The 16,256-nt window shown below is 40.2% G+C and overlaps 2 protein-coding genes and 1 non-coding gene across 3 annotated transcripts in view; all 3 read right to left on the bottom strand.

Annotated features, from left to right (window-relative positions):
- MARK1 (microtubule affinity regulating kinase 1) overlaps positions 1–16,256 on the bottom strand; it is a 166,362-nt gene that overhangs the window by 78,192 nt on the left and 71,914 nt on the right. The window contains exons 2-3 of the mRNA XM_075530470.1: positions 13,836–14,039; positions 12,447–12,500 (exon numbers count right to left, since the gene is read on the bottom strand). Coding sequence (XP_075386585.1) covers positions 12,447–12,500; positions 13,836–14,039 — 258 coding nt within the window. The remainder of the gene's footprint in view (positions 1–12,446; positions 12,501–13,835; positions 14,040–16,256) is intronic.
- On the bottom strand, positions 7,018–7,878 carry LOC142429661 (uncharacterized). Its single transcript, XM_075534687.1, has one exon. It carries the CDS (start codon positions 7,876–7,878, stop codon positions 7,018–7,020), a length of 861 nt encoding a protein of 286 aa, XP_075390802.1.
- LOC142437971 (U1 spliceosomal RNA) lies at positions 12,780–12,939 on the bottom strand. Its single transcript, XR_012782466.1, has one exon. It is a non-coding gene; the product is annotated as a U1 spliceosomal RNA (small nuclear RNA).

Here is a 16,256-nt window from a genome sequence, read left to right as displayed (position 1 = left end):
AAAAAAGAGATTTGAATATACTAATGTGAATATATTACTTTTAAATTTTAAACCATATGTTCTCAAACTTGACATGTTATAGTCAATTATTCATTATAAAGTAATACAAGGAAATAGTCAATAAATGATAGGCTGTCCTACTTTTCCACAGTATTGGTTACCCAGATAAATTACAACATGCTTTCTTTCTAATGAATTAGTTCCCATTTTTTATTACTTGCGTCTCCCCTAAGGCACAAAGTTGTACTAGGAAAATGTAAATTGAGAAAGAACAATCATTCCAGAGAAAGTATATAAAAATATATTATAATACAAAAGATGGACCTCATTAAAAACCATGGAAAATTATAATGTAAATTATAATTGATGCCATATGATTAGCAGGAATTAAGAGTTGTGACAATGAAGAAGTGGGAAGGTCCATTGGGCAACAGTAAATATTACAAAATGTTTGTCGAATTATGAATTGGTGCAGTCACTCTGAAGAGCAGTTTGACACGAGGAAATATGGGGTCTGCATGACAGGCATGACCTTCAGTCTAGCAATCCAATTAGGGAGGTAAATCCTTTTCAGCTCCACAAAAAAGTGTACATAATAATGATCCTTGTAACACTATCTGTAGTAGCAACAGAGCTCCCTATATTCTTATGTATTTCTTTTAATGTTATCATGAGTGTAATCATATATAAAATGTTATAAAGTATTATTTTTTAAATCTCCTATGCTTCAACTTGCTTTTGTCATTTAATATGGTTTTATTCATATTATCTACAACATATTTTTTATTTTACTATGGTTTTTCATTATTATTGATTTTAAAATTATTAACATGTAAGTGTAGCATATACAAATACACCCATAATAAATGATGAAAAATGCAAATAGAAATAACAAGTTCAGGATAGTAATAAATTCTAGGTAAGTAAAGTGGAGCATGAAACCAAAAAGTAACATGTGGGAGTTTCAACTGGATCTATAATATTTTTCTTTTTTTTTTTAAGAAATAAAATATTATTGGAGTGAAATGCTGAGGGCATGCAACAGTAGAGCAAGGGAGCAAAGCAATGAAGTCCCCTGGGAATACCAAAATTGGACTTTAAGGCCAAGGCGTGCCATTCCATCAGACTCTACCTGAAAACATTCCTAAAGGTCAACAAACAAACCTAGAACATTTATAGGCTTTTCTCTTTTTTGTCGTTTGTTTTTGTTATTTGGTTTTCTTTTGTTTTGCTCTCCCTTTTTTGGTGCTTATTATTGTCTCTGTATGGTTATCTATAAGATAGGTGGGATAAATAATCCCATGGAGAAAACAACAGGACCTAAGATTGGTGGGGGCTGAGGAGGGGTGGGTATGGGAGATGGGAGGCAAGGAAAGGAAGTGGGTGTTAACAAACCCAGGGACAAGGGAATAACAACTAATCTAAAATTGATGCAAGTACGGCAGGAGGACATAAGATACATGGTGGGGCATGATCAAGGGCAATATAACCAGAATTACTGAAACCCAAAAGAAGGCCAAACATGATGGTGGGACAATAGAAAAGTAAAAGGAAATAGAAGAATGAACTAGGAGGCAAGGGGCATTTATAGAGGTCTAAATACAGGCACGTACATATGTAAATATATTTATATGTAACAATAGGGAAATAGATCTATGTACATATATTTATATGTAAGTACCAAGGTAACAGACATACATTGGGCCTCTACTCAGGTACTTCTATTGACCTGGCATTCCGTGATGATCACTTTCCTGACACAATCACTGAAGACAAAAGGGTGCATTAGCAAATGTTGGTGAAGAAAGCTGATGGTGCTATATCAAAAGATATAGCGTCTGGGGTCTTAAAGGGTTGAAGATAAACAAGCAGCCATGTAGCTGAGAAGCAACAACGTTTACATGGAAGAAGCACACCAGTCTGTGTGATCATGAGGTGTCAATAGGATCAGATATCAGGCGTTAAAGATCCAGAACAAAATAAATCATATTATTGTAAATGAGGGTGAGTTCAGAGTGTAGAACCGAAGCCCATCTGTAGACAATTGGACATTCCCTTACAGAAGGGTCACAAAGAAGAGACCAGTAAGTTAGGGTGCCGTATAGCACCAATGAAACCTAAAACTTTCCTCCAGTTCTTTAATGCGTCCTCCCCCCCAATATCATGACCCCAATTCTACCTTACAAATCTGACTAGACAAGAGCATGTACACAGGTACAAATAAGAGCTGGAAACACGGAATCCAGGACAGATGAACTCCTGAGGACCAACAATGAGAGTAGTGATACCAGGAGGGGAAGGGGAAGGTGAAAGGAGAAAGGGGGAACCAAACACAATGATTTACATATAACCCCCTCCCTGGGGGATGGACAACAGAAAAGTAGGTGGAGGGAGACTCTCATTGGTCAGTGTAAGACATGAAAAAATAATAACAGTTTATAAATTATCAAGGGTTTGTGAGGGAGGGAGGGAGGGGGAGAGAGGGAGGGGGAAATGAGCTGACACCAAGGCCTCAAGTAGAGAGAAAATGTTTTGAAAACAATGATGTTAATATTTGTACAAATGTGCTTGAGACAATGGATGTATATACGGATTGTGATAAGAGTTGTATGAGCCCCCAGTAAAATGATTAAAAAAATATATCACAAAGTACTGTGAGTGTATGTATTCTAATGAATTCAACAATATAGAAGACATGGACAAATACTTAGAAAAACAATCCCTCACTAGATTATCCTAGACAGAGGTCAAGAAGTTCACCAGACCCATACCTAAAGAAGAAATAGATATGGTTACCAATTAATTACCAACAAAAAGGCTCATGAACCAGAAGGCTTCACAGAATTCTACCAAGCATTCAGAGAAGAGCTGACACCAATCTTCCACAAATTATTCTAGAGCATAGAAAAGATGGCATACTCCTAAACTCATTTTACAAAGTCAGTATAAGTTTGATACCCAAACCGGGCAAAAATCCCACAGGAACAGAAAACCACAGACCACTATCTCTAATGAACACAGATGCAAAAATCCTTAACAAAATACTGGCCAACAGAATACAACAGTATATAAAATATATCATCCACCATGATCAGGTGGAATTCATTCCAGGGATGAAAGGATGGTTTAACATCCAAAAGTCCATCAAGATTACTCACCACATTGATAAGAAAAAGGATAACAATCACATGATAATATAAGTAGATTAAGAAAAAGCATTTGACAACACTGAACACCCATTTCTAATTATGACACTGTAGACTAGGGAAACAAATTCAAGGATACTCATATGTGTGTAGGAAAGAACTTTATGTACAAGAACAATTGAATATTGAGAAAACATCTCAGTCCAGTCCAGATGAAGTCCATAAGTCTGACACTAGCTCATATGTCCAGTAGCAATCTATGAAGTCCTCTTCAGACTTCCGAAACACATGCAATGACACCAAATGCAAGAAAAACACCAGGCAGGGGTTTGGAAGTCTTGCGGATCCAGTAGCTTTGTAAGCATCTCAGTGCTGCCAGGGGTCTCCACATGGTTCCAAAACTCTAACTGCCTGAGGGTAGGTTCATGTGGATTTTCTTCAGAAATGTCTCACAGGGAGTGAGTCTGTGTCCCACCTCCAATGAGCTATTTATCTCTTTGCTCTCCAATCAAACTGCGACATTATTGACTAAATTCCATCCCATTCACTCTTAAGTTGCTCTCAAATTGACAACAGATTGTTACTACCACAGAAGATAGGAATGGAAGGGGAATTACTTGAGTTAATATGAACTATTTATGAAAAGCCAGTAGCCAACATCAAGTCAGTGGAGAAAAGACGAAAGGATCCCAATGAAAAAGGGGACCAGACAAAGATGCCCCTTGTCCCCACTTCTATTCAACATAGTACTGAATGTCCTACTTAACATAAGGTAGTGGAAGGACATTAAAGGTAGCCATCTGAGAGAAGTGGAGGTGAAATGATTGCTATTTGCATACGACATGATTCTATACACTGAAAACCCCCAAAGCTCCACAACAGCAGTACAGGCAGCAATGGAGAAATACGGAAGAATGGCAGGATACAAGATTAACAAAGAGTTCACCTTAGTTAGCTATATATATCTGATAAGATCACGGAAGAGGCAATCAAGAAGGCAGTACCCTTCACAATATCCAAGAACAAACTGAAATAACTAGGGATATATCTAAAGAAACAAACAAAAGACTTATACAAGGAAAACTACAAGACCCTACTAAAGCAACCCTCACAAATGAAAGAATATTCCATGCTCATGGATTGGAAGATACAATATAGTAACGATGTCAATCTTAACCATTGCACTATATTATTTACTGCTATACTGGTTCAAATACCTTTTCAAAGAATTGGAAAAACTGACCACCAATTTCATATGGATAGGGAAGAAGCTCAAAATAAGCAGAAAAACCCTCAAGAAGGACAAAGTTGGAAGACTCACTTTACCTGATTTTAAAACCTACTACACAGCCACAGTGGTCAAAACAGCGTATTGGAATAATGACAGATACTCAGACCAATGGAAAAGAACAGAAAACCTACTAATAAAACCATCAGCACATAGACAGCTGATCTTAAACAAGGGCCCCAAAAGCATCAAGTGTGAGGCAGATGCCCTCTTTAACAAGTGGTACTGGAAACAACGGCTATCCACCTGTACAAAAATAAAACAAGAGCCTTACCTCACCCCATGCACAAGGGCAAACTCAAGGTGGATCACAAACCTAAAAGGAAAATCCCAAAATATCAGGACCATCAATGAAGAGATCAGGACAAACCTAAGAACCTTGGCACAGGGAATACATAGGTTAACTATAATAAGGAAGGGTACACACACAGATGAAGCTGAAACCAACAAGTGGGATATACTAAGGATAAAACACCTGTGAGCATTAAAAAGCTTTACTAAGAGAGTAATAAGAGAACCCACAGAGTGGGAGAGGATTTTCAGCAATGACATAACAGACAAAGGGCCCATTCCTAAAACCTACAATACCCCCCTAACCTACAAAAATAAGAAAACAGTGAACCCCCTTGAGGAAGTGGGCAAAAGACCTGCACAGATATTTCACTAGGGAGGCCACCTAAAGGACCACTAAACATATGAGCAAATGCTCCCAATCATTAGCCATCAGAGAAATCCAAATTAAAACAACTATGAGATAACACCTAGTACCCTTGAGGAAAGCCCAAATCAGAAAATCAGAGAGCAACACATGTTGGAGGGGATGTGGCGAGAGGAGCTCTCCACCAATGTTATTGGCCTTTGACAGCCACCGTGGAAAGCCATCTGGATATATATATATATATATATATATATTTGCTTTTCTAGATCCAAGCACACAAGAATCCACAAAGACAATTATTGCCTTATAAATATCAAAAATATAAAACTTATGAATAAATTTAGCAAAAAAAACTATACGAAATGAAAAACCAGATGTAATCACTGAAAACTATAAAATGAAGGGTATATACCCAGAATCAGATGTACCATCTCAGAATAACACAAGGGCTGTGGGGTTCTGGTATACAGCATACTGATGATGCAGTCGTGAAAGAGCAAGCTGATAATAGCCACAATACATCAGGCTGAGTACAGGAACCAATATGCAAACCTGTTGTTGCCAAATCAATTAGACTCCTAAACCCTAGAGGACAGGATAGAATGTTCCCAAAGGGTTTCCAAGACTGTCAATCTTGACAAAAGCAGACTGCCACCTTTTCCCTGAAGAGCCACTGTGGGGGTTGGCACTGCCGACCATTTGGTTAGCAACCCAGTGCTTAACCACTGCACCAGCACAGTATGATTTCACTTCTCTGTTGTCTCCAAAGCCAGGACATACACAGAGACAAAAAGAAAGCAGGTGGAAAGTGACCAGGAGAAACAAATTCAGACACTCATATGTGTACAAGAAAGAGCTTTATATACAAGAGAAATTGAATATTGAGTAAACATCCCTGCCCAGTCCATCTGTCCACCATTAGCCCATCTGTCCGCCATTAGCCCATATGTCCGATACCAATCTATAAAGCCCCTTTAAGACTCACAAAACACATGCAATGATGCTGAATGCAGGACTATCATAGGCCAGTGAGTGGGAGGTCCTGTGGATCCAGTGGCATTCTAAGCATCTCAAAGTTGGCAAGGGTCTCCACGTGGTTTCTCCAGGTCCAGGGCTCTAACTTCCATCAGCATATCTCCATGTATCTTGTCAGTAGAAAGTCTCTCAGGGGGATGAGCAGATAGAGAGTGTGTGTCTCCAGTCTCCAAGGAGGAAATACTGGAGTTCCCAGAAACCTCAGGAGAAATGCATGCCCACATAGAGGCCTCATTGGCTATATTGTGATTGATAGGCTAGATTCCACCCCTACACTCTTAATTCTCAAATTGACACCAGACTATGTAACTTCCACAAAGGGGAAGGGAGAGCCAAGGGTGCATAGAGCTGCTTTCTACGGTATTGAAAATGTGTGACTGACAGAGGTGGGAGTTGCACAGTTTGAGGAATTGATTGATCACTGCTTTCATATAAGATGTTTCATGTGAAGTGAAAAATATACGGAGGGAATAAGAAAGATCTATGCACCAAAACAATAACAAAAAAGTTCAAAATGTTTAAAACAAGCTAGAAGGACGAAGTAGCTGATCACAACAGCAGTGGCACAGGGTATCCTTGTCCTTGCGCAGTACTATCTCACCCCCTCCCCCTTTCTACCTGCCCACTGTGAGGGTGGGGCTTTAAAGGAAAGATTCTATAACTGCCTACTAGCTCATCTTTCCTGGCCATCTCATCATGCACTGGGGTCTGTTAGCTCAAGGGCCCCACTGGGTTAACCCTGGACTCAAGGCTGTTGGACCCGCATCCCTCTCCTGTCGACAGATACATGGAAAGGAGCAAGCCCCCACCACACCCCCAGAGACATTCTACAGTGAAAACAGTACACGCATAAAGTATTACTGAATCGGAATCCATTTTAAAATCCCAGTTTACTTCTCAATCTCCTCTGTGGCTGAGCAAGTCGAGGGTCGGGAAGGCCAGGACTTCTTGTGCCTGTAGACCTGATCCAGGCTCCAGTGACTCCGCCCTTCTGACAGAATGCTGGGCCAGCCAGAATTAGTGTTTGTGCTTCGGAACTGGCCCTGGTCCAGATCCCATCTCTGGCCTCCATCCTGATCCCAATCCTGGCTCTTGTCCGCTCTTCCTTCCCTCTTGCTGGAGGACTTAGGTTCGACCTTGGGCTTCTCCTTCCTCTCTGGGTCTGCTTCCCATCGTCCTTCCGGGAAGCTGGGCTGCTGCTTCCGGCTCCCTCTGGACTCCGCCTTAGGGGCCCTATTGGAGTTGCTGTAGTGCTTTCTCAAGCCTGGCTCCTCCTTTATCACCTTGATGCTGGGTGAGGAAGAGGATGGCAGCGGCTCGGCCGTGACTTCCTGCTCGGGCTTCTCTTCGGCTTTCTTTCTTTTCTTGTTTGTCTCATCCAACGTTTCAAAGTCCTTCGGAGCCCGACCGTTGGCTAGGTGATCCACTCGGATGGTCCGTCCTTTGATTTTGATCCCATTAAAATTATCCACAGCAAGGATTGTGCTCCTCTGGTCTTCATAGCACAGGAAACAGAATCCTTTGGATTTCCCAGTCTTCTTGTCCCTTGCGAGATGGACGTTCACGATCTCTCCAAACTGTGAGAACACGCAGATGATGTCTCCTTCGGTCAGTTTATAGGGAAGGCTGCCCAGGAAGATCCAGGCGCTGTCTTTGTACTCAGAGTGCCAGGAAACCGTATCGGCCACCCCAAGCTGGGCCTCCCGCTCATTCAGCTCACTGAGGAGCTTTACCTTAGTCAAAGGGTTCATTGTCGCGGGCCCCGTTAGGCAACAAAACTAGAGCTTCCGGTGAGGCTACAGAAACTAGAGCTTCCGGGTGAGGCCAGAAGGCGCATGCGCATCTCGTAGCTCAGGCGCTGCGCGTTCAATGGACCATCTGGCGATAGTCAAAGCAAATGGAAATGGGGTTACCTTACGGACCAGCAACCCCTCTACTGAGCATATACCCAGAAGAGGTAAGAAATAAACCACGATCAGTCGTTTGCATTCCAATCTTTACTGTGGCACAATTCACAAACACAAAGAATTGGAAGCAACCTAATTTCCAATGAGAGACAAGTGGATTAGAAAACTCTGGCATACACTGGACATCCCCTTACAAAAGGGTCTCCGGGAAGAGACGAGTCAGTCAGGGTGCGACGTAGCAACGATGAAACATACAATTTTCCTCTAGCTCCTACATGCTTCCTCCCCACCCACTATCATGATCCCAATTCCACCTTACAAATCTGTATAGACAAGAGGATGTACACTGGCGGTACACATAGGAATTGGAAACACAGGGAATCCAGGGTGGATGATCCCTTCAGGACCAGTGGTGAGAGTGGGAGGGTGGAGAGAGGGTGGGGTGGAAAGGGGGAACCGATTACAAGGATCTACATATAATCTCCTCCCTGGGGGGCCAGACAACAGAAAAGTGGGTGAAGGGAGACATCGGACAGTGCAAGATATGACAAAATAATAACATAAATTATCAAGGGTTCATGAGGGAGCAGGGAGCAAGGGGTAAAAATGAGCCGATGCCAGGGGCTTAAGAGATGAGCAAATGTTTTGAGAATGATGAGGGCAATGAATGTACAAATGTGCTTTACACAATTGATGTATATAAGGATTGTGATAAGCGGTGTATGAGCCCCTAATAAAATTATTTTTTTAAAAGAAAAGAAAACTCTGTTATGGAGTGGTATGCATCACTAAAAAGCAATGATGATCACATGATGCGCATCACTCAAGGGAAGAGTTGGAGGGAATTATGCTAACTGAAGTTAGACAATCCTAAAAGGTCAAGTACAACATGAATCCACCAAGGTAAAGTCTAACCAGCACTTAGGTATAGAAGAATAGCTACTTATCTCACAGTATACGGCTTGAGGTACAGGCAGTCGGACAGGGACAGGCCAAACCCAAGGATGTACATGTCATTCCAACACAAAGAAAGGGCAAAGGGGGAAATTATGGCACTGGGGGAGCAGGGCACTAACCCAACCAGGGGGAGTGTGTTGTTTATGTCTCCACAAAAATGGGGTTACCTTACAGACCAGCAACCCCACCAGAGTGTGCCAAACCTTGAGGGCAACATAACCACATGAACAAGTCATGAACAGAGGTGGGCTACAGGGCCAAACCAAATCAGGGCCAAACTGACCCCCCTTCCCAAGAAGTATGTGCTCCAGAGGGCAACACTAAGCCTACATGTTGGGGAGAGAGGTTGGCCGGCCATGCCCACACGGAAGTAAATCAAGAAGGCAAAGAGAGGTTCTAGACTTCATATTGTCATCCCAAGCCTAAGTCACAGAGAGACGTGTAGGGCTGACAACAGCTCGAGACATGATGTCCCCTGGCTGAAGCATACTAAAACAGAGGGCAATACTGAGGACACATGCAGATGACACAACTCTGCTTACTGAAAGTGAAGAGCATTTGAAGATCAAACACTACTCTTCAATGTGGATTAAAGATCCATATAAAGAAAACAAACATCCTCACAACTGGACCAATAAGCAACAACCTGATAAATGCAGACAATATTGAAGTTAAGGAGTTCCTTTTACTTGGGTTCACAATTACCACCCATTAAAGCAGCAGTCAAGAAGTCAAATCATGCTACAACTCTGGGCAACTCTGTCACAAAAGATCTCTTTAAAGTGTTGAAAAGCAACTATGTCATTTGAGGAATAAAGTATACCTGACCCAAGTCCAAGTTTTTTTTTTTTTACTTTACTCATATACATAAAAATCGACAATAAAGAAGACCAAAGAAATTAAAGTGTTGGTGAGAACATTGAATATATCATGAACTGCTAGAAGAAGGGGCAAATCTATCTTAAAGAAGTATAGACAGAATGCTCCTTAGAAGAAAAATGGCAAGACTTCATTTCATGTATTTTGGACATGTAATCAAGAGGGGCTAGTCCCACGAAAAGACACTGTTGTTGGCCAGTGAAATTGAGAATATAATAAACACAATAGAAAATGTAAATTAACAATACACTCAAACATAAAAATGTTAGCAGAGATATACTGCACCTTGGTGACTATGAGCCGAAGCCAAGTGCCAACTAACACAAACTTTTCATCTGGGTATAATCTACTGTGTCCAATCTTTTAAACACTGTGGAACCTCTGAGAAAAACCATAATTAATCTTACATTTCAAAGTTGTGAACTGTAAGTAATATAGCTGCATTGTTGCGCTTTTTCTAGCTGCTTGACAGAGTACTGGGAATCACTAGTGTGATTCATGAACCACACTACAGAAATACTAATATGGGTGGGACTCTGGTCTGGACGTATATATACAGTATACATGTCAAAAATGATAAACTATGGAAGCTCATTATGTTGGATTCTATTACTTACAAGCCCACAGACCAAGCTAACTTCAAGGACTTTATGTTTTATAAGTTTTGAACAATTGGGATAATGGATTAATCATATCTTCCTTGATGTCAAAATAAGGCAATAAATCCTATAAATACTTTATACAAAGAAGCAGAAAAAATAGTGAGATCACTTAAATTCAGATACAAATCCAGGACAAGATTTAATCTAACCTTTCTGGAGATAAGATTCTTCATACTTTAGAAGATTTAAAAATAATCCTTATTGAATTTCAATCTGTTATCATTCTCTGATCAGTAATGAGCATTCCTAAGACATGAACATATTCTGACATTAAATGCTAAGACCAACAAACCTATCAGATTTCTTTCCACTACTTAGTGTTTACATGACTGTCTGGGAGATGTTTTTGAGATCTAATGGTCAGGTCAATTGCTGATGCTCTACAATGCAAGAACGCCTTGGTAGTTTGTTTTTTCAAAACTTTTAACAGAAAAGGTAAGTTTAGTACCACAGATGTGAATTTTTTAAAGATCAGCGAACAACACCGGGTATTGGTTACATTTAATGAATTCTATTTTTCCTTTCCTTTTATTTTCACAGACTAAAGAACACAATCATATATCTAATGAAGCAATGCTTAATTTATTACCCAGGTTACCAAAATTCATATCAGAAATTATGTATCATCAACAACCACGTATTTTAGTTAGTCAGATAAAGCAACATTCAGTTTCATGTTCATGCAGTGTTATGCAGTCTTCCATGGGCCCCCTGGGAAAGATAGAAGGGGACACATGACCTTGTATCCTAGCAGGCACAACAGAGCTGGAGTAGTTCTAAATGCCACCTGACAGTCATTCCCTCTAATCCACAACTGAATCCAGGAAAAGTAGAAAATTTTGGTGAGCCATGGGTAAGTTGATGGATTTTAAAAGGGGTCTCACCGGGATAGCCTCTTGTCAGCATTTGTGGGTGATTCGTTGTGTACGAAGGATCAGAGGTGGTTGAGAGATAGGTGCTGGGGGAAATTTTCTTCTAGAAGAGTCTTGAAGTATGATATTTCACACTTATAAAAAGAAAAGGGCCCAGCAAACTCTTTTCATGTTCTTACTGCTAAAAATTAGTGCTATGAAACAGTTGTTAAACTGAAAAAGGGAAATATAAAAACAGACCTCTAAATAGAAGTGTTCAAAATAACCCCAGTTACTTGGTAATGGACCATGTGGAAAGCCTTGCTATCACCAGTGCAAATTTTAAATCTTCATGTCAGAATTAAACCAGGTCCAGGTAAGCATACCAGTTCACTTAAGAGTCTTTCTGTTTTAGGAATTCAAAGTTATTTATGTCATATTTACATGAAACTAAGACACCATTTAAACTGTGTGTTTTCTCATTATCTACAGATGTAGCACATTTAGCATAAGTAGTAAAGCCATTTATTTCAGTTCTAAAGTACAAACATGTGTATTTGGGAAGATATCACCACTTAAGTAACTGATAGAATACCAAGAGACCGCTTTGGTTCAACGGGGGCCTCCCTGTCCTAGCTGTTTCTTTTCTTTCCCTGTGGGTGCATATTTTCAAGCTTTGAAGAACCAAATGTATCTTTCAACTGTTAACTGAAAGACTAGAGTTCTTAGGAAGAAGGAATACAACAATAAAAGCAAGCCCACCTTATGGCCAATATTAACTCGTAACTAGACATTTAAGCAGAATCCTGAATACTTCAAAACACTGGATATAATGTTTTATTCTACTGAATTAAAAGACACAAATGAGTTTTAAAATCTGCATGAATTTGTACACAGTATTTTTCAAACAACTACCTGATAAAACATAAACATTATACTTCATATCGTATGTTTTCTTTATATAACTTGAAAAATGTAGTTCTAGACACAGTGAGAAATTTAGGACAACAGAATTCATAGAAACTTACATGCTAATTACTTAAATAGCAAAAGGATTACAAACCTTTTGAAGACTGGTAGGATTTAGCTGAGTTTTGTCTATTATTTTCACAGCAACCTAAAAAAGAATCATTAAACTATATTAGATAATATAGATTTTAATAGACACTTACAAAGAAAATATCTTTTGCTGCATTCCCAAGTAGATGTAATACTAGCTTTGGTGCTCACCTTAGTAAAGGATAAATGATAAAGTTTTGATAACTTGGCAGCATTAGAATATGTTCTTTTGACTAAAGTCTTTAACTTATCTGATCCTGAATCAATAAAAGTAAGGTTTTGTTAGTTCTTCCTTTTAAGGTAAAAATCATCTTGAATCTTAATATATATATATTTTTAATAGCGCGAACGCAGTCCCCCACTACCACAAATTATGTAGTCGAATTTCCCACATTTGGGGAAATCACAGGGGTCAGCACACCTGGAGTGCAATGGGTGAGCCTCGTCCTGGGAAAACCACCTTCGTGATCATGGTATCTCCCCTGCCACGTAAGTATGGATCTTAATATTTTACTTACGATCTTGATTAGCAGCAATCATCTACAGATTCAGAGACTTATAAACTTGAAGGTAAGTATTACATGCATAAAATGGGTATGGAGATGAAGCGCTCAGAGGCCCATGCTTCCTCGTAGCAGAGGAACAAAATGGACTGGAATGTCCTGAGTCTCTGCCTAGTGCTGTCTGTGTCAGAACAGGCTACACTCAATGAGAAATGACAGGAAGATCAGGCACAGAACAGAGTGAGAACGGGGCACATCCCAGAGTTGAAGTTTTTCTAGTGTTTTAATCAGATCCAGGAAACATGACAGAATGGAGAACGCAAGAAGCTAAACAATCTAAAACAAGCGTTTGACCCCACCACAGCAGAAATAAACACACATCTCTGTGCAAATGTAAACATTTTTATTATACACATAAATAATTTTAAATAGTGGATTTCAGAAATCCAATTATCCAATACCAAAGAAAAATATCTGAGTAACAAGACTCCTTCAGTGTGCTCTCTCGATGGACATAAACTACGGGTGAATTCCTGCACATTTATGTCGGATTCAGCTTAAACTGTAGCTAATAAAAAAACTACCAAGCTCTGTTCCAGGTGTTGGGACACAATGGCCATCGGAAAGGTCACCAGAAACCAGATACTGAAAGACAGAACCCGAGGTACGCTCATCTGCAGCACACCTGGCTCATCAGAGCTGTTAACCGGCCTCTTTTCTAGATCAATTTTATCTTAAAAACACTGCTACCTACTAATGTTACATTCATAAATAGCCCAGTGCTTGCCATATTGCAACACTGGTTTGCTCCCAACAACAGATAAGAGGAAAACTTTTAAGTAAGCCTCTGGAGAGGTTCAGGGAAACATTGAGGCATCATGAAAACTTACCTCTCTGCCAGTTAGAACATGTCTTGCCAATTTCACTTTGGCAAAATTTCCTTTCCCTATTGTTTTCTGTAATCGATAATTTCCAATGTGAGGCTGTTCATCTGTTGCTGACGTAATGGAGTTCCTACACCGGGGAATGTTCTGTCTGCTACTTGATTTCGTAGGCTGGATGTGTGGTTCAGTATATCCATCCACAGATGTATGCTAAAGCAAAGGACACAACATTTCATCGTTAATTAAATTATATTACAAAAGGATAATTAAGAAGACCATACAGAATTTCATTAATTATTCTAAATAAATAATTATATAATAAATATTACAACTGTCTTCCTTTACAAAATGCTCTTGATTTAAAAATATAGTAAGAGGATATGTAGTTCAGAGTCCCATAGACTCCTCAAAAGCGGCTGCCTCCTACATTTGAGATGACCACACGGTCCAGGACTTCTCAGAAAGACTTTATTGCCACACAAACAAGGTCGGAATGTAATACTGTATTTTCCCTAAAGGATTCTGGCCACTTGTCACGTTCACTCTACCACTTGAGTGGGACATATAATTCAGCCTACTGACAAAGAAGCTGCCTGCTCTGGGTGTACCAACAATCAACTCCTGCGCAACTCCCTCACTCAGCTTCCCATGCGCAACGCCGTCCAGGTCCAGGACTGAACTTCTCCTGCAGTCCTCTTCATTGCTGTTCGGAGACTAGACCTCACTTTGTCTCCGTCTCACCTTCACCTAAAATTACAATGAGCACCTGCTCCTATTTACCTGTGAACGGAGCACCTAGATTCCCATGCTGCCTGATCAATTGTGTTCGTCTCACTAACTCAAAAAAATTCAGCTACTCTCTAGTTTTGCCTGCTTTCTGACATTTACAAAATTTACAGCAGTTTTTGGTGGGAGGAAAAAATAGAATCGTACAGGAGAAACATATCTATTTACTAGTCATGTAACCCACAATTTGTTACTGGTTTCTGATTGTTTCCATGATTTTGAAAACTCGGGAGTAAGGGCCTAGTAGATCTTTCTCTGGGTCTTACACATACCTGCAGTCCCAGAATTGGATGCCCCTTTGGGTTCTTCTCAGAGGAACCTGTATTTCCATGAATCCCAGCACCCACCACACTGTACTATCATTATATATTTACTTATCTGTCTCTGTCAACCTACCATGAACAATTTGAGTTCAGGGATGCGTTCTTTTAATTGTCATATTCTTTTTTTAAATCATTTTATTAGGGGTTCATACAACTCTGATCACAATCCATACATACAGCAATTGTATAAAGCACATTTGTACATTCATTGCCCTCATCATTGTCAAGACATTTACTCTCCACCTAAGCCCCTGGCATCAGCTCCTCGATTTTCCCCTCCCTCATGAACCCTTTATAATTTATAAATTATTATTTTGTCATATCTTACACTGCCCGACGTCTCCCTTCACCCACTTTTCTGTTGTACGTCCCCCAGGGAGGAGGTTATATGCAGATCCTTGTAATAAGTTCCCCCTTTCCACCCCCGCTCCATCCACCCTCATCACTAGTCCTGAAGGGATCATCCGCCCTGGATTCCCTGTTTTCAGTTCCTATCTGTACCAGTGTACATCCTCTGGTCTATCCAGATTTGTAAGGTAGAATTGGGATCATGATAGTGGGTGTGGGGGGGGGCATTTAGGAACTAGAGGAAAGTTGTACGTTTCATCTTTGCTATACTGCACCCTGACTGGCTCATCTCCTCCCCAAGACCCTTCTGTAAGGGGATGTCAATTGCCTACAGGTGGGCTTTGGGTCTCCACTCCACTCTCCCCCTCATTCACAATGATATGATTTTTTTGTTCTGATGATGCCTGATACCTGTTCCCTTGGACACCTTGTGATCACACAGGCTGGTGTGCTTCTTCCATGTGGGCTATGTTGTTTCTGAGCTAGATGGCTGCTTGTTTACCTTCAAGCCTTTAAGTAATCTTCATATTCTTAACATATTGTAGGCTGCCAGGCACATAGGAAACTTGTTAGCCAATAAATCAGTGGTTCACAAAGTGTGGTCCCTGGATCAGTACCCACAACATCACCTAGAAGCTTGTTAGAAATGGAAAGTCTTTGAGCTGGTTCCAGATCTACTAAATCAGAGAAACTGGAATTAGAGCCCAGCAATCTGTGCTTTAACAAGCTCTCTCTGGCTGGTTTTGATGCATGCCAACTTTTGAGACCTACTGCATAAATAATGCAAGAAGGAGGCAAATACAAAGTTATTCACTGACAGACTTCTCTATTACCGAGGCAAATAAGAGATTCTAATTATTCTCAATTTTTAAGAGTTAGATTGCTATTTCCCACAATACATCTCTACATCTGAAAAACGCTGGCTGGTTCATCCTTCAATGCTTAATTTGAATCTCTCCTCACAAATCTT

This window comes from Tenrec ecaudatus, chromosome 1 (genome assembly GCF_050624435.1).
Source record: "Tenrec ecaudatus isolate mTenEca1 chromosome 1, mTenEca1.hap1, whole genome shotgun sequence".
Lineage (NCBI taxonomy): Eukaryota > Metazoa > Chordata > Mammalia > Afrosoricida > Tenrecidae > Tenrec > Tenrec ecaudatus.
Note: the sequence above shows the minus strand (reverse complement) of the source record. Positions and strands in the feature narration are given on the sequence as shown.

Coding starts and splice junctions, on each gene's coding strand:
- LOC142429661 (XM_075534687.1), bottom strand. CDS start 7,878: ATGAACCCTTTGACTAAGGTAAAGCTCCTCAGTGAGCTGAATGAGCGG.